At 51.5% G+C, this 23,274-nt stretch overlaps 1 protein-coding gene across 1 annotated transcript in view; it reads right to left on the reverse strand.

Annotated features, from left to right (window-relative positions):
- Nucleotides 1-11,278, reverse strand: part of HCN3 (hyperpolarization activated cyclic nucleotide gated potassium channel 3) — a 45,846-nt gene extending 34,568 nt beyond the window's left edge. The window contains exon 1 of the mRNA XM_069950773.1: nt 9,683-11,278. Within this exon, the coding sequence (XP_069806874.1) occupies nt 9,683-10,938 (1,256 nt within the window). The 5' untranslated portion in view covers nt 10,939-11,278. The remainder of the gene's footprint in view (nt 1-9,682) is intronic.
- Nucleotides 11,279-23,274: the final 11,996 nt, after the last annotated feature.

Below are 23,274 nucleotides of genomic sequence, written 5' to 3' on the forward strand. Positions count from 1 at the left end.
CTTTAAAAAAAAGAGCTCGGGATCTTAGCAGGGACACATTGGAAAAGGTACAGTAAGCGGGGGAGCAGCGACATTTTGAATATGGCACATCTACCAAACCTAGTTGTTAACCATTTTGCACATGGTGGTTACTCTGTATATAAGCTTCTGGTCCCAATAATGGAGTCTACTGTGTAAAACCAAGACAGTCACAGTGGTAAGAGAAAGCAACAATAAGGAGAGAGCACTTAGGAGGTAGCTGTAGTAAAGGTCCCCCTACTTTACACTATAGTCTGTGTGATGTAGTAAGGACATGAAGTCGAGACAGTCACAATGCAGAGACATTATATACAGACTGTTGTAGTAGACAGAGATAGCAGCATATGACTCAGCAGACAGTCGGTGACGTTGTCTAATGAATAAATGTCATCATCTAGATCTGTGGTTCCGAAGCTGCAGGGATACTGTTCTCTGGGAGGAGTCACTGTCATTGTCAGCAGATTCTGCTGATGGAGACAAGATCTGTCAACAGTATGGGGGCTACCATCTGCTACTGGAGGAGAACACCATGGGCAACACTGGATTTTACCATGCCTGATTGTTTTACTCTTATAAGTTTTTATATAGTGCCAACATATTCCACAATGCTACACCGTCATCGCTCAGTTCCTATCTCTCTGTAGCATGGACCATGGTCAGATTCAAAGAGAGAACCTAAAAGCAGAAAGATAAGAATGCTAAACACTGAGCCACCATAAAGTGCTGACCACTGAGCCACCATAGAGTGCTGACCACTGAGCAACCATAGAGTGCTGAACACTGAGCCACCATAGAGTGCTGAACACTAAGCAACCATAGAGGGCTTACCACTGAGCCACCAGAGTGCTGACCACTGAACCACCATAGAGTGCTGACCACTGAGCCATAATAGAGTGCTGAACACTGAGCAACCATAGAATGCTGAACACTGAGCCACCATAGAGTGCTGAACACTGAGCCACCATAGAGTGCTGAACACTGAGTCACCATAGAGTGCTGAACACTGAGCAACCATAAAGTGCTGGCCACTGAGCCACCATAGAGTACTGACCACTGAGCCACCATACAGTGCTCACCACTGGAGTGGATAGCTACTGATGCATCCTGTGATGCTCTAACTTAATGGTGGGCGCCAGCAACGGATGGGAACAATAAGTAATTAGTAGAGGTTGGGTTAGACCGATGAGCAAACAATAAACTGACGCGCCAACCATCAGCCGATGAGCAAACAATAAACTGACGAGCCAACCATCAGCCGATGAGCAAACGATAAACTGACGAGCCAACCATCAGCCGATGAGCAAACGATAAACTGACGAGCCAACCATCAGCCGATGAGCAAACGATAAACTGACAAGCCAACCATTGCCAATGAGCAAACAATAAACTGACGAGCCAACCATCAGCCGATAAGCAAACAATAAACTGATGAGCCAACCATCAGCCGATAAGCAAACAATAAACTGACGAGCCAACCATCAGCCGATGAGCAAACAATAAACTGACGAGCCAACCATCAGCCGATGAGCAGACGATAAACTGACGAGCCAACCATCAGCCGATGAGCAAACAATAAACTGACGAGCCAACCATCAGCCGATGAGCAAACAATAAACTGACGAGCCAACCATCAGCCGATAAGCAAACAATAAACTGACGAGCCAACCATCAGCCGATGAGCAAACAATAAACTGACGAGCCAACCATCAGCCGATGAGCAAACGATAAACTGACGAGCCAACCATCAGCCGATGAGCAAACAATAAACTGACGAGCCAACCATCAGCCGATGAGCAAACGATAAACTGACGAGCCAACCATCAGCCGATGAGCAAACGATAAACTGACGAGCCAACCATCAGCCGATGAGCAAACGATAAACTGACAAGCCAACCATTGCCAATGAGCAAACAATAAACTGACGAGCCAACCATCAGCCGATGAGCAAACGATAAACTGACGAGCCAACCATTAGCTGAATAGCAAACAATCAGCTGATGAGCCAACCATCAGCCGATGAGCAAATAATCAGGCAACGAGCCAACCATCAGCCGATGGGCAAATAATCAGGCAACGAGCCAACCATCAGCCGATGAGCAAATAATCAGGCAACGAGCCAACCATCAGGTGAGGAGCAAACGATCGTCATCAGCTGACCAAATCTTCTGTGCAGCCATTTATATTATAGTTTTCGGCCGCATGTAAAGTAATTCACTAACTAATAAGCACTGTAGGAATGGTGTGGAGAAACGTGGCTGACCAGATATCCATGAAGATTGTGAGCCCTGACCCCAGCCCCATCTATGGAGACTGTGAGCCTAGGCTTTCTCCAGGATCTGACCTCACAAATGTTTTCTGGGTGAAAATCCCCAAAGACACCCCTAGAAAGTCGTCCCAGAAGGCTGGGGTACCTGCAAAGGGGAAGCGACTCCATATTAGTGTTTACAGGTGTAGAATGGGATGTCCTATTGTCTTTATGTAATAGAAAATAGAGCAGACTTGTCACAAATAAAAAATTTTGTCACAAAGAGGTGAAACGTTTTTATGGGTTGGGATGAGAGTGTTTGGATCCTGAGCGATCAGTAGAGTGATGTGTCATAGAAGTCATAGATGTAACGCAGCCATCAGGTCACATGACACTGTGCTGGAATAGAATACGCCATGTGCACTTTCCTCTCCGCTCGTTCGGGGTCAGAACAGTCAGACCCCGACCGATAATAACTTATGTCTCTATGATGTTTGGTGGCTGTGTCCACTCCTTTACCATTTACTCTATTTTGTAGTCAGAATTGGGGTTCCTATATTTTATCTACATAAAGACTTGTGTATCTCAGCCCGATTGGCTGCCCCAGTGTACCGTCACTCACTGCTGCCACTCTCTCACAATGGCCGCCACCATGCTGCCTGTCTCCCTGCTGTGGCTCCTGGTCTGGCCTGTAGGGGGTGGGTGTGCTTTCTCAGCCAGTGCAGACACTCAGGAGTAATCCTGACCCCCGTGTACTGGACTGTATGGATTGTTGACCCTGAAGCGCCTGTTCCTGTCTACACTGTTGCCGCCTGCTTATGACCTCACACACTGCTGTCTCCTGATTCATGGGGTCAGAACCGACCTGGTACCATCTAGCTGGGGATAAAGGGTGGTAACCTAGAGGATATTTGGATTTGACTCCTGAGACAAAACAGTTGAGAAGCACTAGCCAGAGGATCGTAACTTTTTCCGAAACACTAAACAACTTAAAGGGCTAGTTTACCTAAAAAAAATTTCTTTCAAATCAACTGGTCCCAGCAAGTGCCACAGATTCGTACTTTACTTCTAAAAAATCTCCAGTCTTCCAGTACCTATAAGCTGCTGTATGTCCTGCAGGAAGTGGTGTATTCTCTCCAGTCTGACACAGTGCTCTCTGCTGCCACCTATGTCCATGTCAGGAACTGTCCAGAGCAGCAGTAAATCCCCATAGAAAACCTCTCCTGCTGTTCAGACTGGAGAGAATACACCACATTATGCAGGGTATACAGCAGCTGATAAGTACTGGAAGACTGAAGATTTTTTTATAGAAGTAATTTACAAATCTCTGGCACTTTTTGGCACCAGTTGATTTAAAAAAAAATGTTTTGGTGAACAATCCCTTTAAAATGATTGGCCAGTCTGCAAACGATTCTCATTGATGTTCCCGTGAAGAGAGCGTCCGCTGTCAGAGAGAAGAGTGATGGGGTAGAGGGGGATGGTAGTGCACCCCCATGCCTCTCCTCTCACGCTGCTGCACCTGCTTTCTGTATGTGTACATAGGTCAGCAGGACCCATGGGACTTCCATAATGCTGGTCACATGATTAACACAGAGGAGGTGCCCACTCAGTGACTCTTCATGGTGAAACATAAAGAGGAAGCGTTGCTCAGCCGGGACATACAGCAGAGGACTGGGGTAGGTGAGTATATGTTTCTTCTTGTTTTTGATCTGTCCTGACTCTGGCCTCACACAGTAAATTTTCTTGGACAGCCCTTTAATAAATGAAGTAATACTAATTGATACCGACAATGGGTATGATAAGGCCAGGTATTGGGATTTTACCTACTTGCACCATACCTATATGACTGCACCTATATATATATACTGCCCTCTGAAGAGACTGGAGATGATCAGAGCGTGATCAGAGGGTGACAGAGAGATGTTCTGGATGAAGAAGAGGAATGCTGGACGCACGTCAATGAGAACAACTCCTGGAAAGTTATCATTTAACGTGCCGATCCTGTGATACCCGAATATCTGTGATAAGAGTGCCGATCCCGCAATGCCTGAATGTGTGTGATAAGAGTGCTGATCCTGTGATGCCCGAATGTGTGTGATGAGCGTGCCAATCCTGTGATGCCTGAATGTGCGTGATGAGTGTGCCGATCCCGCAATGCCTGAATGTGTGTGATAAGAGTGCCGATCCCGCAATGCCTGAATATGCGTGATGAGTGTGCCGATCCTGTGATGCCTGAATGTGCGTGATGAGTGTGCCGATCCTGTGATGCCTGAATGTGTGTGATAAGAGTGCCGATCCTGTGATGCCTGAATGTGTGTGATGAGTGTGCCGATCCTGAGATGCCTGAATGTGTGTGATAAGAGTGCCGATCCTGTGATGCCTGAATGTGTGTGATGAGTGTGCTGATCCTGTGATGCCTGAATGTGTGTGATGAGTGTGCCGATCCTGTGATGCCTGAATGCGTGATGAGTGTGCCGATCCCGCAATGCCTGAATATGCGTGATGAGTGTGCCGATCCCGCAATGCCTGAATATGCGTGATGAGTGTGCCGATCCTGTGATGCCTGAATGTGCGTGATAAGAGTGCCGATCCCGCAATGCCTGAATATGCGTGATGAGTGTGCCGATCCTGTGATGCCGGAATATGCGTGATGAGTGTGCCGATCCTGTGATGTCTGAATTTGCGTGATGAGTGTGCCAATCCTATGATGCCTGAATTTTCCGTGATGAGTGTGCCGATCCTGTGATGCCTGAATGTGTGTGATAAGAGTGCCGATCCTGTGATGCCTGAATGTGTGATGAGCGTGCCGATCCTGTGATGCCTGAATGTGCGTGATAAGAGTGCCGATCCCGCAATGCCTGAATATGCGTGATGAGTGTGCCAATCCTGTGATGCCGGAATATGCGTGATGAGTGTGCCGATCCTGTGATGCCTGACTGTGCGTGATGAGTGTGCCGATCCTGTGATGCCTGAATATTCGTGATGAGTGTGCCGATCCTGTGATGCCTGAATATTCGTGATGAGTGTGCCGATCCTGTGATGTCTGAATTTGCGTGATGAGTGTGCCAATCCTATGATGCCTGAATATGCGTGATGAGTGTGCCGATCCTGTGATGCCTGAATTTGCGTGATGAGTGTGCCGATCCTGTGATGCCTGAATGTGTGTGATAAGAGTGCCGATCCTGTGATGCCTGAATGTGTGATGAGCGTGCCGATCCTGTGATGCCTGAATGTGCGTGATAAGAGTGCCGATCCCGCAATGCCTGAATGTGTGTGATGAGTGTGCCGATCCTGTGATGCCTGAATGTGCGTGATAAGAGTGCCGATCCCGCAATGCCTGAATATGCGTGATGAGTGTGCCGATCCTGAGATGCCTGAATGTGTGTGATAATAGTGCCGATCCTGTGATACCTGAATATGCGTGATGAGTGTGCCGATCCTGTGATGCCTGAGGCTATGTTCACACTACGTAAGTCTCCAGACGTAGCGCGTTCCGTGAATAAGCGGCCGGAGACTTACGTAGTTTGCGTACAATGGAAAGTATACGATGTACGGCTGCACAGTTCACACTACGTACGAACTTACGCCCGGATCGTACGCGGCGCCATAAAAAATGAACCAGACCATTGTTTGAGGACGAAAATGCCGTAACTTACGCCCGTAGCGTAACATGCGGTCCCGTACGTAGTGGTGATTTCTTCATTTTGCAAGCTTTTTGTGCCAATCCAAAAGGTTCTGTGGGGTGTCTGGGGCTAGGCGAAGATTTCCAAGTAAAAGACGGCTGTCAGATCGCTACGTAGGGCGCTCGGGAAGCGTAAGTAGACTACGGGTTCGCGGTCTGTACGTAGCCGGCCGCAACTTGCATAAATTCCCGGCCGGAGTTTAACACGTATATGTCCGGCCGCGAAAATATGTGGCCGGACATATACGTAGTGTGAACATAGCCTGAATGTGTGTGATAAGAGTGCCGATCCCGCAATGCCTGAATATGCGTGATGAGTGTGCCGATCCTGTGATGCCTGAATATGCATGATGAGTGTGCCGATCCTGTGATGCCTGAATTTGCGTGATGAGTGTGCCAATCCTGTGATACCTGAATGTGTGTGATGAGCATGCCGATCCTGTGATACCTGAATGCGTGTGATAAGAGTGCTGATCCTGTGATGCCTGAATGTGTGATGAGTGTGCCGATCCTGTGATACCTGAATGTGTGTGATGAGCATGCCGATCCTGTGATACCTGAATGCGTGTGATAAGAGTGCTGATCCTGTGATGCCTGAATGTGTGATGAGTGTGCCGATCCTGTGATGCGTGTGATGAGTGTGCCGATCCTGTGATAACTGAATGTGTGTGATGAGTGTGCCGATCCTGTGATGCCTGAATGCGGGTGATGAGCGTGCCGATCCTGTGATACCTGAATGTGCGTGATGAGCGTGACGATCCTGTGATACCTGAATGTGTGTGATGAGCGTGATGATCCTGTGATACCTGAATGTGTGATGAGCGTGCCGATCCTGTGATACCTGAATGCGTGTGATGAGTGTGCCGATCCTGTGATGCCTGAATGCGTGTGATGAGTGTGCCGATCCTGTGATGCCTGAATGCGTGTGATGAGCGTGCCGATCCTGTGATGCCTGAATATGTGTGATAAGAGTTCTGATCCCGCAATGCCTGAATATGCGTGATGAGTGTGCCGATCCCGTGATGCCTGAATATGTGTGATGAGTGTGCCGATCCTATGATGCCTGAATGTGCGTGATGAGCGTGACAATCCTGTGATACCTAAATGTGTGTGATGAGCGTGCCGATCCTCTGATGCCTGAATGTGTGTGATGAGCGTGACAATCCTGTGATACCTGAATGTGTGTGATGAGTGTGCTGATCCTCTGATGCCTGAATGTGTGTGATGAGCGTGACAATCCTGTAATACCTAAATGTGTGTGATGAGTGTGCCGATCCTGTGATGCCTGAATGTGTGTGATAAGCAAGCTGATCTCCTGATTCCTGAATGTGCGTGATGAGCGTGCCGATCCTGTGATACCTAAATGTGCGTGATGAGCGTGCCGATCCTGTGATACGTGAATGTGTGTGATGAGCGTGACGATCCTGTGATACCTGAATATGTGTGATGAGTGTGCCGATCCTGTGATGCCTGAATGCGTGTGATAAGAGTGCTGATCTTGTGATGCCTGAATGTGCGTGATGAGCGTGCCGATCTTGTGATGCCTGAATACGTGTGATGAGCGTGCCGATCCTGTGATACCTGAATACGTGTGATGAGCGTGCCGATCCTGTGATGCCTGAATGTGTGTGATAAGCAAGCTGATCTCGTGATGCCTGAATGTGCGTGACGATCCTGTGATGCCTTAATGTGCGTGATGAGCGTGCCGATCCTCTGATACCTGAATGTGTGTGATGAGTGTGCCGATCCTGTGATGCCTGAATGTGTGTGATGAGCGTGACGATCCTGTGATACCTGAATGTGTGTGATGAGTGTGCCGATCCTGTGATGCCTGAATGCGTGTGATAAGCAAGCTGAACTCGTGATTCCTGAATGTGCGTTATGAGCGTGCCGATCCTGTGATACCTGAATGTGCGTGATGAGCGTGCCGATCCTGTGATACCTGAATGTGTGTGATGAGCGTGACGATCCTGAGATACCTGAATATGTGTGATGAGTGTGCCAATCCTGTGATGCCTGAATGCGTGTGATAAGCGTGCTGATCTCGTGATGCCTGAATGTGCGTGATGAGCGTGCCGATCCTGTGATGCCTGAATGTGCGTGATGAGCGTGCCGATCCTGTGATACCTGAATGTGTATGATGAGCGTGCCGATCCTGTGATACCTGAATGCGCGTGATGAGCGTGCCGATCTTGTGATGCCTGAATATGCATGATGAGCGTGCCGATCCTGTGATGCCTGAATATGATTGACGAGTGTGCCGATCCTGTGATGCCTGAATTGGTGTGATGAGCGTGCCGATCCTGTGATGCCTGACTGTGCGTGATGAGTGTGCCGATCCTGTGATGCCTGAATGCGTGTGATGAGCGTGCCGATCCTGTGATGCCTAAATATGCGTGATGAGCGTGCCGATCTTGTGATGCCTGAATATGCGTGATGAGCGTGCCGATCCTGTGATGCCTGAATATGCGTGATGAGTGTGCCGATCCTGTGATGCCTGAATGTGTGTGATGAGTGTGCCAAACCTGTGATGCCTGACTGTGCGTGATGAGCGTGACGATCCTGTGATGCCTGACTGTGCGTGATGAGTGTGCCGATCCTGTGATGCCTGAATACATGTGATGAGCGTGCCAATCCTGTGATGCCTGAATACGTGTGATGAGCGTGCCGATCCTGTGATGCCTAAATACATGTGATGAATGTGCCGATCCCGTGATGCCTGAAAGCGTTTGATGAGCGTGCCGATCCTGTGATGCCTGAATACGTGTGATAAGAGTGCTGATCCCGCAATGCCTGAATACGTGTGATGAGCGTGCCGATCCTGTGATGCCTGAATACGTGTGATAAGCAAGCTGATCTCGTGATTCCTGAATGTGCGTGATGAGCGTGCCGATACTGTGATGCCTGAATGTGTGTGATGAGCGTGACGATCCTGTGATACCTGAATGTGCGTGATGAGTGTGCCGATCCTGTGATACCTGAATGCATGTGATAAGCGTGCCGATCCTGTGTTGCCTGAATGTGCGTGATGAGCGTGCCGATCCTGTGATGCCTGAATGTGCTGTGCATGATGAGTGTGCCGATCCTGTGATAACTGAATGTGTGTGATGAGTGTGCCGATCCTGTGATGCCTGAATGTGTGTGATGAGCGTGACGATCCTGTGATACCTGAATGTGTGTGATGAGTGTGCCAATCCTGTGATGCCTGAATGCATGTGATAAGCAAGCTGATCTCGTGATTCCTGAATGTGCGTGATGAGCGTGCCGATTCTGTGATACCTGAATTTGTGTGATGAGTGTGCCGATTCTGTGATACCTGAATGTTCTGGAATGTGCTCATCCTGAGGACACGCTCACTTATGTAACAGGGCTGTAGTCTCTCTGACTCCAGGCTACATATATAAAGAAAGAGACATCCGTCCATCTGAAGGAGCACACATACAGATGCAAACGCCAAATCCGGCCATCATTCCCAATCCCTGAGAGTGTGAGCCCATTCACCACAAAGGGGCAACCCCATACAGATTCACCCGGGCCTAAAACTACAACACAAACTATAATCTGCACCACCAGTGTGAAGACAGTGCCCACCGCGCCAAGTACAACCTAATACATGGTAAATCGCAGCGCCTTCCGGGGGTGACCTACACAGTACCATATATATATATATATATATATATTTATATATATACACACAGACGTAACACAGAAGCATGTCTGTCCTACCAACCACTGACCTGAAATCACTGTAAGGATGGATGATCCAAAACCCGGCAGATTTAACCCGCTGCTGCTCAATCTCCACCGCCTTATGGCTACCAAACATGCGCAGTGAGAACTTGTTGACGGCCGGCTGTAGAAAGGCCCCAAACTGGCGCTGCATGAAGGTGCCTGGGTCCTCCACTTCAATCTGCTCTTGAGCCTCTGACTTTGGGAGAATAGGACTCACTCCAGCTGCTGAGAACTGGCTTAGGCCGGAGCCTGGAGACTGGCTCTGACCAAGCGGTGGAGTCTGGTTTAGTCCTGATGATGTCTGGCTCAGTCCTGTGACGGAAGGTCGGTTCGGACCAGAGACCGGGGCCTGGCTAGAAACAGAAGGCCGACTGGACATGGGGGCGTGGCAAGCCCCTGAGATGTGAGACTGGTTGGACCCTGCAGCAGGAGCTTGGCTTTGAGCAGAGGTTTGGTTGGGTCCTAACACATGAGGGTGGCTTTGGGTAGGGACCCATGTTTGATTGGGCTCAATAGGGGAAGCCTGGCTCTGTACAGTCAAAGAAGGTTGCTGAAGAGTGGAGGCTAGAGACTGGATGAAGGCAGGGACCAGAGGCTGAGCAGGACCAGGGGCTGGAGCCTGCATAGAAGTGGAAACTGGAGGCTGAGTGGAGTTGAGGATAGGGGACTGAGTGGAAGTAGAGGCTGGAGGCTGAGTGGAAGCAGGGGCTGGAGGCTGAGTGGAAGCAGGGGCTGGAGGCTGAGTGGAAGCAGGGACTGGAGGTTGAGTGGAAGCAGGGACTGGAGGCTGAGTGGAAGCAGGGACTGGAGGCTGAGTGGAAGCAGGGACTGGAGGTTGACTGGGAGCGGGGCCTGGGGTATAGAAAGGAACATGGGGAGCAGAGAGAAGAACTTGTGATTGGCAACAATAAGTAACTGGAGGCTGGTTGCGCTCTGACTGACATGTACCTGTGGTAGGCGGCTGGCTGGATCCTGTTGATAGTTGCTGGGTGGCTGCATGGTTGGGAAGCTGGACGGCCCCTGAGCTTACGGCCTGATTAGATCTGAATGCAGGTGTCTGGTTTGTTCCCAGAGATAGTTTGTTGGTACCTGTAATATAAGTAGGCCTGGAGGATCCCGTCTGTCTAGTGACCTGCTGAGAGGAGGCCCCGGCTATCTGTGTTGGTCCTGTGGTTGGAGGCTGTAAGCAGGGTGCACGGCATGAAGGTGGTGTAGTAGCCTGTGTAACACAGTCTGTGAGTCCTAAGGCTGAAGGCTGCATGGATCCTGATAGAGTCTCTGAAGCAGAACTGTGCACAAGGGAAGAAGGGGTCGGAGAAGCTTTCAAAAGACCTGGAGCAGTACACTGGGAAGAAGGTGAAAGACCTGGGGCAGGAGAGGATGCAGGAACTGAGGAAGGAGAGTGTGCGGGATCGGGGGTGGGAGAAGGTGAAGGACCTGAGGAAGTTGAGGGTGCAGAACCTGGGGAGGGAGAAGGTGCAGGACCTGGGGAAGGAGAGGGTACAGGATCTGGGGAGGGAGAAGGTGCAGGATCTGTGGATGGAGAGGGTGCAGGATCTGGGGAAGGAGAAGGTGCAGGATCTGTGGATGGAGAGGGTGCAGGATCTGGGGAAGGAGAGGGTGCAGGACACTGGGAAGTAGGTGCAGTACCTGGTGCAGGGGAGGATGCAGGACCCTGGGAAGAAGGTGCAAGACCTGGAGCAGGGGAGGACACAGGATCTCGGGTCGCAGAGGACACAGGACCTGGAGCAGGGGAGTGACGCAGAGTTTCTGCACTAGGCTTGCTGGATGCATGGGCACTAAGGGACCTGTTGGAGACTCTAGGTTGCGGAGTAGGCCTCTGAATGGGAGCAGAGCTTGGTCCTGCAGCATAAGTTTGGTTGGGTTCACATGGAGGAAGGATGCTGGGAGCTGGTACGCTCTGTCCTACAGATGGAAGCGAAGGTCCGGTATCAGGGGCTTTGGAGCCGAGTCCAGTAGTAGGACCATGGTGGCCGACGCCTGGAGTGTGGATCTTCTGGCTGGCTCCAGAACCAGGAGTGTAGTGATCTGTTCCAGGTGCAGGTGGATAGGATCCTGAGCCCTGCACACCTGTTAGTGTGGCCGCCTCTTCTCTAGCCATGCTGGCCTCTCCATCCACCATCACACGGCTGGCTGCGGAGTAGTGCCCATGATGAGGCTCCATGCTGCTCAGTAAGACATTCCTTGCCAGGTCCCCATATTCCGATCAGAGCTTGGGCCCGTTCTCCCTCACAGCCAGGCTCTGCCCTCCGCCCTGAGGAGCTCCAGATAAGCTCATTATCTCCGTGACATGGTGCCTGGGAGCCGAGGGAAGCCGAGCACACACCCAGGTGAGGAGACGGGAGGGAGCACCAGATGGATACTAGGTAAGTCACACAACCAGGTCTCCTGGAAGGAAGGAGGAGGCTGCAGGGAGGGAGCGATGACAGGGAGGGAGGGAGGAGAGAGGGATAACGGAGGCAGGGATGCTGCCAGACTCACAGGAGGATGCTGCCGCAAAAGCAGAGCCAAGCGGGAGAGGATGCGGGGGAGAGGATGGGGCACGCACAAAGAACACAGGGAGAAAGGGGACACTACAAGAAGGTGACCTCCGAGCAAGTGACATAGAGCCGACTACAGCCACATCACTCCCATCACACTGTCTCCTGGACCACCACTCACGGGAGTACTGAGGAAAATGCTGCACCACAGCGCCATCTGGTGGCCAACTACAGGAACAACACACGAGTAATCAGGACATACTACACCACAGCGCCATCTGGTGGCCAACTACAGGAACAACACACGAGTAATCAGGACATACTACACCACAGCACCATCTGGTGGTCAATCACAGGAACAACACACGAGTAATCAGGACATGTAACACCACAGCGCCATCTGGTGGTCAATTACAGGAACAACACACGAGTACTGAGGACATGTAACACCACAGCACCATCTGGTGGTCAATTACAGGAACAACACACGAGTACTGAGGACATGTAACACCACAGCACCATCTGGTGGTCAATTACAAGAACAACACACGAGTACTGAGGACATACTACACCACAGCACCATCTGGTGGTCAATCACAGGAACAACACACGAGTACTGAGGACATGTAACACCACAGCGCCATCTGGTGGTCAATTACAGGAACAACACACGAGTACTGAGGACATACTACACCACAGCACCATCTGGTGGTCAATCACAGGAACAACACACGAGTACTGAGGACATGTAACACCACAGCACCATCTGGTGGTCAATCACAGAAACAACACACGAGTAATCAGGACATACTACACCACAGCACCATCTGGTGGTCAATCACAGAAACAACACACGAGTAATCAGGACATACTACACCACAGCACCATCTGGTGGTCAATCACAGGAACAACACACGAGTAATCAGGACATACTACACCACAGCACCATCTGGTGGTCAATTACAGGAACAACACACGAGTACTGAGTACATACTACACCACAGCACCATCTGGTGGTCAATTACAGGAACAACACACGAGTACTGAGGACATACTACACCACAGCACCATCTGGTGGTCAATTACAGGAACAACACACGAGTAATCAGGACATGTAACACCACAGCACCATCTGGTGGTCAATCACAGGAACAACACACGAGTACTGAGGACATACTACACCACAGCACCATCTGGTGGTCAATTACAGGAACAACACACGAGTACTGAGGACATACTACACCACAGCACCATCTGGTGGTCAATCACAGGAACAACACACGAGTACTGAGGACATGTAACACCACAGCACCATCTGGTGGCCAACTACAGGAACAACACACGAGTAATCAGGACATACTACACCACAGCACCATCTGGTGGCCAACTACAGGAACAACACACGAGTAATCAGGACATACTACACCACAGCACCATCTGGTGGTCAATCACAGAAACAACACACGAGTACTGAGGACATACTACACCACAGCACCATCTGGTGGTCAATTACAGGAACAACACACGAGTACTGAGGACATGTAACACCACAGCACCATCTGGTGGTCAATTACAGGAACAACACACGAGTACTGAGGACATACTACACCACAGCACCATCTGGTGGTCAATCACAGGAACAACACACGAGTACTGAGTACATACTACACCACAGCACCATCTGGTGGTCAATCACAGGAACAACACACGAGTACTGAGGACATACTACACCACAGCACCATCTGGTGGTCAATTACAGGAACAACACACGAGTAATCAGAACATACTACACCACAGCACCATCTGGTGGTCAATCACAGGAACAACACACGAGTACTGAGGACATGTAACACCACAGCACCATCTGGTGGTCAATCACAGGACCAACACAGGAGTACTGAGGACATACTACACCACAGCGCCATCTGGTGGTCAATCACAGGAACAACACACGAGTACTGAGGACATACTACACCACAGCACCATCTGGTGGTCAATCACAGGAACAACACACGAGTACTGAGGACATACTACACCACAGCACCATCTGGTGGTCAATTACAGGAACAACACACGAGTACTGAGGACACGTAACACCACAGCACCATCTGGTGGTCAATTACAGGAACAACACACGAGTACTGAGGACACGTAACACCACAGTGCCATCTGGTGGTCAATCACAGGAACAACACACGAGTACTGAGGAGATACAACACCACAGCACCATCTGGTGGTCAATTACAGGAACAACACACGAGTACTAAGGACATACTACACCACAGCACCATCTGGTGGTCAATCACAGGAACAACACACGAGTACTGAGGACATACTACACCACAGCACCATCTGGTGGTCAATCACAGGAACAACACACGAGTACTGAGGACATGTAACACCACAGCACCATCTGGTGGTCAATTACAAGAACAACACACGAGTACTGAGGACATACTACACCACAGCACCATCTGGTGGTCAATCACAGGAACAACACACGAGTACTGAGGACATGTAACACCACAGCGCCATCTGGTGGTCAATCACAGGACCAACACACGAGTACTGAGGACATACTACACCACAGCACCATCTGGTGGTCAATCACAGGAACAACACACGAGTACTGAGGACATGTAACACCACAGCACCATCTGGTGGTCAATCACAGGAACAACACACGAGTAATCAGGACATACTACACCACAGCACCATCTGGTGGTCAATCACAGGAACAACACACGAGTAATCAGGACATACTACACCACAGCACCATCTGGTGGTCAATTACAGGAACAACACACGAGTAATCAGGACATACTACACCACAGCACCATCTGGTGGTCAATTACAGGAACAACACACGAGTACTGAGGACATACTACACCACAGCACCATCTGGTGGTCAATCACAGGAACAACACACGAGTACTGAGGACATGTAACACCACAGCACCATCTGGTGGCCAACTACAGGAACAACACACGAGTAATCAGGACATACTACACCACAGCACCATCTGGTGGCCAACTACAGGAACAACACACGAGTAATCAGGACATACTACACCACAGCACCATCTGGTGGTCAATCACAGAAACAACACACGAGTACTGAGGACATACTACACCACAGCACCATCTGGTGGTCAATTACAGGAACAACACACGAGTACTGAGGACATGTAACACCACAGCACCATCTGGTGGTCAATTACAGGAACAACACACGAGTACTGAGGACATACTACACCACAGCACCATCTGGTGGTCAATCACAGGAACAACACACGAGTACTGAGTACATACTACACCACAGCACCATCTGGTGGTCAATCACAGGAACAACACACGAGTACTGAGGACATACTACACCACAGCACCATCTGGTGGTCAATTACAGGAACAACACACGAGTAATCAGAACATACTACACCACAGCACCATCTGGTGGTCAATCACAGGAACAACACACGAGTACTGAGGACATGTAACACCACAGCACCATCTGGTGGTCAATCACAGGACCAACACAGGAGTACTGAGGACATACTACACCACAGCGCCATCTGGTGGTCAATCACAGGAACAACACACGAGTACTGAGGACATACTACACCACAGTGCCATCTGGTGGTCAATCACAGGACCAACACACGAGTACTGAGGACATACTACACCACAGCACCATCTGGTGGTCAATTACAGGAACAACACACGAGTACTGAGGACACGTAACACCACAGCACCATCTGGTGGTCAATTACAGGAACAACACACGAGTACTGAGGACATACTACACCACAGCACCATCTGGTGGTCAATTACAGGAACAACACACGAGTACTGAGGACACGTAACACCACAGCACCATCTGGTGGTCAATTACAGGAACAACACACGAGTACTGAGGACACGTAACACCACAGCACCATCTGGTGGTCAATTACAGGAACAACACACGAGTACTGAGGACACGTAACACCACAGTGCCATCTGGTGGTCAATCACAGGAACAACACACGAGTACTGAGGAGATACAACACCACAGCACCATCTGGTGGTCAATTACAGGAACAACACACGAGTACTAAGGACATACTACACCACAGCACCATCTGGTGGTCAATCACAGGAACAACACACGAGTACTGAGGACATGTAACACCACAGCACCATCTGGTGGTCAATTACAGGAACAACACACGAGTACTGAGGACATACTACACCACAGCACCATCTGGTGGTCAATCACAGGAACAACACACGAGTACTGAGGACATGTAACACCACAGCACCATCTGGTGGTCAATTACAGGAACAACACACGAGTACTGAGTACATACTACACCACAGCACCATCTGGTGGTCAATCACAGGAACAACACACGAGTACTGAGGACATACTACACCACAGCACCATCTGGTGGTCAATTACAGGAACAACACACGAGTACTGAGGACATACTACACCACAGCACCATCTGGTGGTCAATTACAGGAACAACACACGAGTACTGAGGACATGTAACACCACAGCACCATCTGGTGGTAAATCACAGGAACAACACACGAGTACTGAGGACATGGGGTGTGGGGGAGGGGCAGTATATTACACTGAGGTATTGGGGTGTCGGGGGGAGGGGCAGTATATTACACTGAGGTATTGGGGTGTGGGGGAGGGGCAGTATATTACACTGAGGTATTTGGGTGTCAAGGGGAGGGGCGGCATATTACACTGAGGTATTGGGGTGTCGGGGGGAGGGGCAGTATATTACACTGAGGTATTGGGGTGTGGGGGAGGGGCAGTATATTACAATGAGGTATTGGGGTGTCGGAGGGGCAGTATATTACACTGAGGTATTGGGGTGTGGGGGAGGGGCAGCATATTATACTGAGGTATTGGGGTGTGGGGGGAGGGGCAGTTTATTACACTGAGGTATTAGGGTGTCGGGGGGTGGGGCAGTATATTACACTGAGGTATTGGGGTGTGGGGGGAGGGGCAGCATATTACACTGAGGTATTGGGGTGTCGGGGGGGGGGGAGGGGCAGCATATTACACTGAGGTATTGGGGTGTCGGGGGGAGGGGCAGTATATTACACTGAGGTATTGGGGTGTGGGGGAGGGGCAGTATATTACAATGAGGTATTGGGGTGTCGGAGGGGCAGTATATTACACTGAGGTATTGGGGTGTGGGGGAGGGGCAGCATATTATACTGAGGTATTGGGGTGTGGGGGGAGGGGCAGTTTATTACACTGAGGTATTGGGGTGTCGGGGGGTGGGGCAGTATATTACACTGAGGTATTGGGGTGTGGGGGGAGGGGCAGCATATTACACTGAGGTATTGGGGTGTTGTGGGGGAGGGGCAGCATATTACACTGAGGTATTGGGGTGTGGGGGAGGGGCAGTATATTACACTGAGGTATTGGGGTGTCAGGGGGGAGGGGCAGTATATTACACTATGGTATTGGGGTGTCGGGGGGGAGGGGCAGTATATTACACTGAGGAATTGGGGTGTCGGGGGGAGGGGCAGCATAGTTCACTGAGTTATTGGAGTGGGGGGGGAGGGGCAGTATATTACACTGAGGTATTGGGGTGTCGGGGGGGGAGGGGCAGCATATTACACGGAGGTATTGGGGTGTCGGGGGGGAGGGGCAGCATATTACACTATGGTATTGGGGTGTCGGGGGGGAGGGGCAGCATATTACACTGAGGTATTGGGGTGTCGGGGGGGAGGGGCAGTATATTACACTGAGGTATTGGGGTGTGGGGGAGGGGCAGTATATTACACTATGGTATTGGGGTGTCGGGGGGGGGAGGGGCAGCATATTACACTGAGGTATTGGAGCTGCAGATGTTCCTACCATTTTACCTCAGCCGCCAACAGTTAATATGGCCGCCGGGCTTCTTTCTTCCATGACGAAACGTCCGCTGACTGGAAGTTACACATTAGCCCCGCCTCCCGCTCCCTGGTTGGATGTTACACATTAGCCCCGCCTCCCGCTCCCTGGTTGGATGTTACACATTAGCCCCGCCTTCCGCTCCCTGGTTGGATGTTACACATTAGCCCCGCCTCCCGCTCCCTGGTTGGATGTTACACATGAGCCCCGCCTCCCGCTCCCTGGTTGGATGTTACATATTAGCCCCGCCTCCCGTTTGCTGATTGATATTTTCAGGGCGCGAAACAGTCCGGAATGAGAGAGATGGATCCTCAGACATCAATGCGAGGTGAGAACTGGAGTGAGGAGGGGGGGGCCCCTAATAGAGCTCCGGGGGCCACAGCGGAGGAGGAGGGACCCTACACTATAGGGCTCCAGGGGGCCACAGCGGAGGAGGGGGGACCCTACACTATAGGGCTCCGGGGGCCACAGCGGAGGAGGGGGGACCCTACACTATAGAGACTCGGGGGCCACAGCGGAGGAGGGGGGACCCTACACTATAGAGACTCGGGGGCCACAGCGGAGGAGGGGGGACCCTACACTATAGGGCTCCGGGGGCCACAGCGGAGAAGGGGGGACCCTACACCATAGAGCTCCGGGGGCCACAGCGGAGGAGGGGGGACCCTACACTATAGGGCTCTGGGGCCACAGCTGAGGGGGACCTTGCACCTTGGGGAAAGGTAAGAGTGGGTGGAGTTTACAGGATAGCAGGAGAGTGGGTGGAGTTTACAGGATAGCAGGAGAGTGGGTGGAGTTTACAGGATAGCAGGAGAGTGGGTGGAGTTTACAGGATAGCAGGAGAGTGGGTGGAGTTTACAGGATAGCAGGAGAGTGGGTGGAGTTTACAGGATAGCAGGAGAGTGGGTGGAGTTTACAGGATAGCAGGAGAGTGGGTGGAGTTTACAGGATAGCAGGAGAGTGGGTGGAGTTTACAGGATAGCAGGAGAGTGGGTGGAGTTTACAGGATAGCAGGAGAGTGGGTGGAGTTTACAGGATAGCAGGAGAGTGGGTGGAGTTTACAGGATAGCAGGAGAGTGGGTGGAGTTTACAGGATAGCAGGAGAGTGGGTGGAGTTTACAGGATAGCAGGAGAGTGGGTGGAGTTTACAGGATAGCAGGAGAGTGGGTGGAGTTTACAGGATAGCAGGAGAGTGGGTGGAGTTTACAGGATAGCAGGAGAGTGGGTGGAGTTTACAGGATAGCAGGAGAGTGGGTGGAGTTTACAGGATAGCAGGAGAGTGGGTGGAGTTTACAGGATAGCAGGAGAGTGGGTGGAGTTTACAGGATAGCAGGAGAGTGGGTGGAGTTTACAGGATAGCAGGAGAGTGGGTGGAGTTTACAGGATAGCAGGAGAGTGGGTGGAGTTTACAGGATAGCAGGAGAGTGGGTGGAGTTTACAGGATAGCAGTTGAGTGGGTGGAGTTTACAGGATAGCAGTTGAGTGGGTGGAGTTTACAGGATAGCAGTTGAGTGGGTGGAGTTTACAGGAGAGTGGGTGGGGTATATGGGGCTGGGGGAGATCTATATGGCGGCCCTCTTACTATAACCCTGTTCTTTAGAGTTTGAAGAGGCTGTGGAGGAGCTGAAGGTTGAGCTGGAGAGACTGAACTACAATGTCCAGGGTGTCACCCAGTACCAGGCTCATGTCTTTCAGGTCACTAAAATACTGGTAAGTCCGTTGATTGTGAGTGCTGGTACCTGCAGGGGCTTCTCCTCTGACCGTCTCTTCTATCATCTGCTAGTGCTCCTGGATGGAAAACGTTGAAGAATTAGCCAGACACAGGCTGAGCTGCTCAGCTACCCCAACGCGTCCCACTAATAGCCTGGACGTGAGACAATGACCGTCCCTGTACCTGCATCACCTCCTGAGGGTGGGTTCAGGCTGAGGAATTCTCGCAGAAAATGTCCGTGGAATTCCGTCAGCTGTCCGCCCGCACATCTGGGCGCCTTTCCGCTGGCCGCATAGACACCATTCTATGGGCCGGCATATTCCGCTATACGCTGAAAGAACTGTCATGTCTCTTCTTTCAGCGGATCGCGGAATACGCCGGCCCATAGAATGGTGTCTATGGAGCCGGCGGAAAAGCGCGTGCCCGTGCGGGCGTACAGCTGACAGAATTCCACAGACATTTTCTGCGAGAATTCCTCAGTCTGAACCCACCCATACAGAGGACGAGAGTGACCGCCCCTGTACCTGCATCACCTCCTCAGATACAGAGGACAAGAGTCTGACTGCTCCTGTACCTACATCACCTGCTCAGATACAGAGGACGAGAGTGACCGCCCCTGTACCTGCATCACCTCCTCAGATACAGAGGATGAGAGTGACCGCTCCTGTACCTGCATCACCTCCTCAGATACAGAGGATGAGTGACCGCTCCTGTACCTGCATCACCTGCTCAGATACAGAGGATGAGAGTGACCGCTCCTGTACCTGCATCACCTCCTCAGATACAGAGGATGAGAGTGACCGCTCCTGTACTCACATCACCTCCTCAGATACAGAGGATGAGTGACCGCTCCTGTACCTGCATCACCTCTTCAGATACAGAGGACAAGAGTCTGACTGCTCCTGTACCTGCATCACCTCCTCAGATACAGAGGATGAGTGATCGCCCCTGTACCCACATCACCTCCTCAGATACAGAGGATGAGAGTGACCGCTCCTGTACTCACATCACCTCAGATACAGAGGATGAGAGTGACCGCCCCTGTACCTGCATCACCTCCTCAGATACAGAGGACAAGAGTCTGACTGCTCCTGTACCTACATCACCTGCTCAGATACAGAGGATGAGAGTGACCGCTCCTGTACCTGCATCACCTCCTCAGATACAGAGGATGAGTGACCGCCCCTGTACCTGCCTCACCTCCTCAGATACAGAGGATGAGTGACCTCTCCTGTACTCACATCACCTCAGATACAGAGGACAAGAGTCTGACTGCTCCTGTACCTGCATCACCTCCTCAGATACAGAGGACAAGAGACTGCTCCTGTACTCACATCACCTCCTCAGATACAGAGGATGAGAGTGACCGCTCCTGTACTCACATCACCTCCTCAGATACAGAGGATGAGAGTGACCGCTCCTGTACTCACATCACCTCAGATACAGAGGATGAGTGACCGCCCCTGTACCTGCATCACCTCCTCAGATACAGAGGACAAGAGACTGACTGACTGCTCCTGTACCCACATTACCTCCTCAGATACAGAGGATGAGAGTGATCGCCCCTGTACCTGCCTCACCTCCTCAGATACAGAGGATGAGAGTGACCGCTCCTGTACCTGCATCACCTGCTCAGATACAGAGGATGAGAGTGACCGCTCCTGTACCTGCATCACCTGCTCAGATACAGAGTATGAGAGTGACCGCTCCTGTACCTGCATCACCTGCTCAGATACAGAGGATGAGAGTGACCGCTCCTGTACCTGCATCACCTGCTCAGATACAGAGGATGAGAGTGACCGCTCCTGTACCTGCATCACCTGCTCAGATACAGAGGATGAGAGTTCTTGCTAGTATCTTTGCTTCACCTAATGATCTTGTAGCCGCATTCACTGGTGACTTTTTTCTCTAAACTTTTTCAAGGTGATCATTGAGTTGTGCCTGTGCTATTCTTCGATCTGTTTGTATATTACATAGGCAGAGAGGAGCCTGCCCGCCAGGTATTACATAGGGAGGGAGGAGCCTGCCCTCCAGGGCTTACATAGGGAGGGAGGAGCCTGCCCGCCAGGGCTTACATAGTGAGAGAGGAGCCTGCCCGTCAGGTATTACATAGGTAGAGAGGAGCCTGCCCGCCAGGGCTTACATAGGGAGAGAGGAGCCTGCCCGCCAAGCCTTACATAGAGAGGAGCCTGCCCGCCAGGGCTTACATAGGGAGAGAGGGGCCTGCCCGCCAGGGCTTACATAGGGAGAGAGGAGCCTGCCCGCCAGGGCTTACATAGGGAGAGAGGAGCCCGCCAGGGCTTACATAGGGAGAGAGGAGCCTGCCCGCCAGGTATTACATAGGGAGGGAGGAGCCTGCCCGCCAGGAATTACATAGGGAGAGAGGAGCCTGCCCGCCAGGTATTACATAGGGAGGGAGGAGCCTGCCCGCCAGGAATTACATAGGGAGAGAGGAGCCTGCCCGCCAAGCCTTACATAGGGAGAGAGGAGCCTGCCCGCCAGGTATTACATAGGGAGAGAGGAGCCTGCCCTCCAGGGCTTACATAGGGAGGGAGGAGCCTGCCCGCCAGGTATTACATAGGGAGGGAGGAGCCTGCGCGAGAGGGCTTACATCGGGAGAGAGGAGCCTGCCCTCCAGGTATTACATAGGGAGAGAGGAGCCTGCCCGCCAGGTATTACATAGGGAGAGAGGAGCCTGCCCGCCAGGTATTACATAGGGAGAGAGGAGCCTGCCCGCCAGGGCTTACATAGGGAGAGAGGAGCCTGCCCGCCAGGTATTACATAGGGAGAGAGGAGCCTGCCCGCCAGGGATTACATAGGGAGAGAGGAGCCTGCCCGCCAGGGCTTACATAGGGAGAGAGGAGCCTGCCCGCCAGGTATTACATAGGGAGAGAGGAGCCTGCCCGCCAGGGATTACATAGGGAGGGAGGAGCCTGCCCGCCAGGGCTTACAATCTTTAAGGTACTAGGAGAGAAACAGGGGTAAAGTGCAGCCAGTCACAGTGTGATGCAGAATTATTATAGGTTGTAGTCTAGTTTGAAGAGCTAAGTTTTCAGATGTGTCGGGGCAGTGAGAGCCGGATGTGTCGGGGCAGTGAGAGCCGGATGTGTCGGGGCAGTGAGAGCCGTAAGTGTCGAGGCAGCGAGTTCCAGAGTATGGGGGAGGCTCGGGCAAAGTCTTGGAGGCGGTTGTGTGAGGTACGAACAAGGGGGAGCGCAGAAGGAGGTCACTGGAGGATCGGAGGTTGCGTGAGGGACGGTGGCGGGATATCAGGTCAGAGATGTACGGAGGGGACAGGTTGTGGACGGCCTTGTACGTCGTGGTCAACAATTTAAAGTGAATACGTTGGGCAATGGGAGCCAGTGGAGGGATTGGCAGAGGCAAAGCGTGGGAAAGGTGGATTAGTCAGGCAGCGGAGGTAAGGATAGACTGGAGGGGAGCAAGGGAGTTAGATGGAGGCCAGAGAGGAGGATGTTACAGTAG

This window comes from Dendropsophus ebraccatus, chromosome 13, assembly GCF_027789765.1.
Source record: "Dendropsophus ebraccatus isolate aDenEbr1 chromosome 13, aDenEbr1.pat, whole genome shotgun sequence".
In the NCBI taxonomy this organism is placed as follows: Eukaryota; Metazoa; Chordata; class Amphibia; order Anura; family Hylidae; genus Dendropsophus; species Dendropsophus ebraccatus.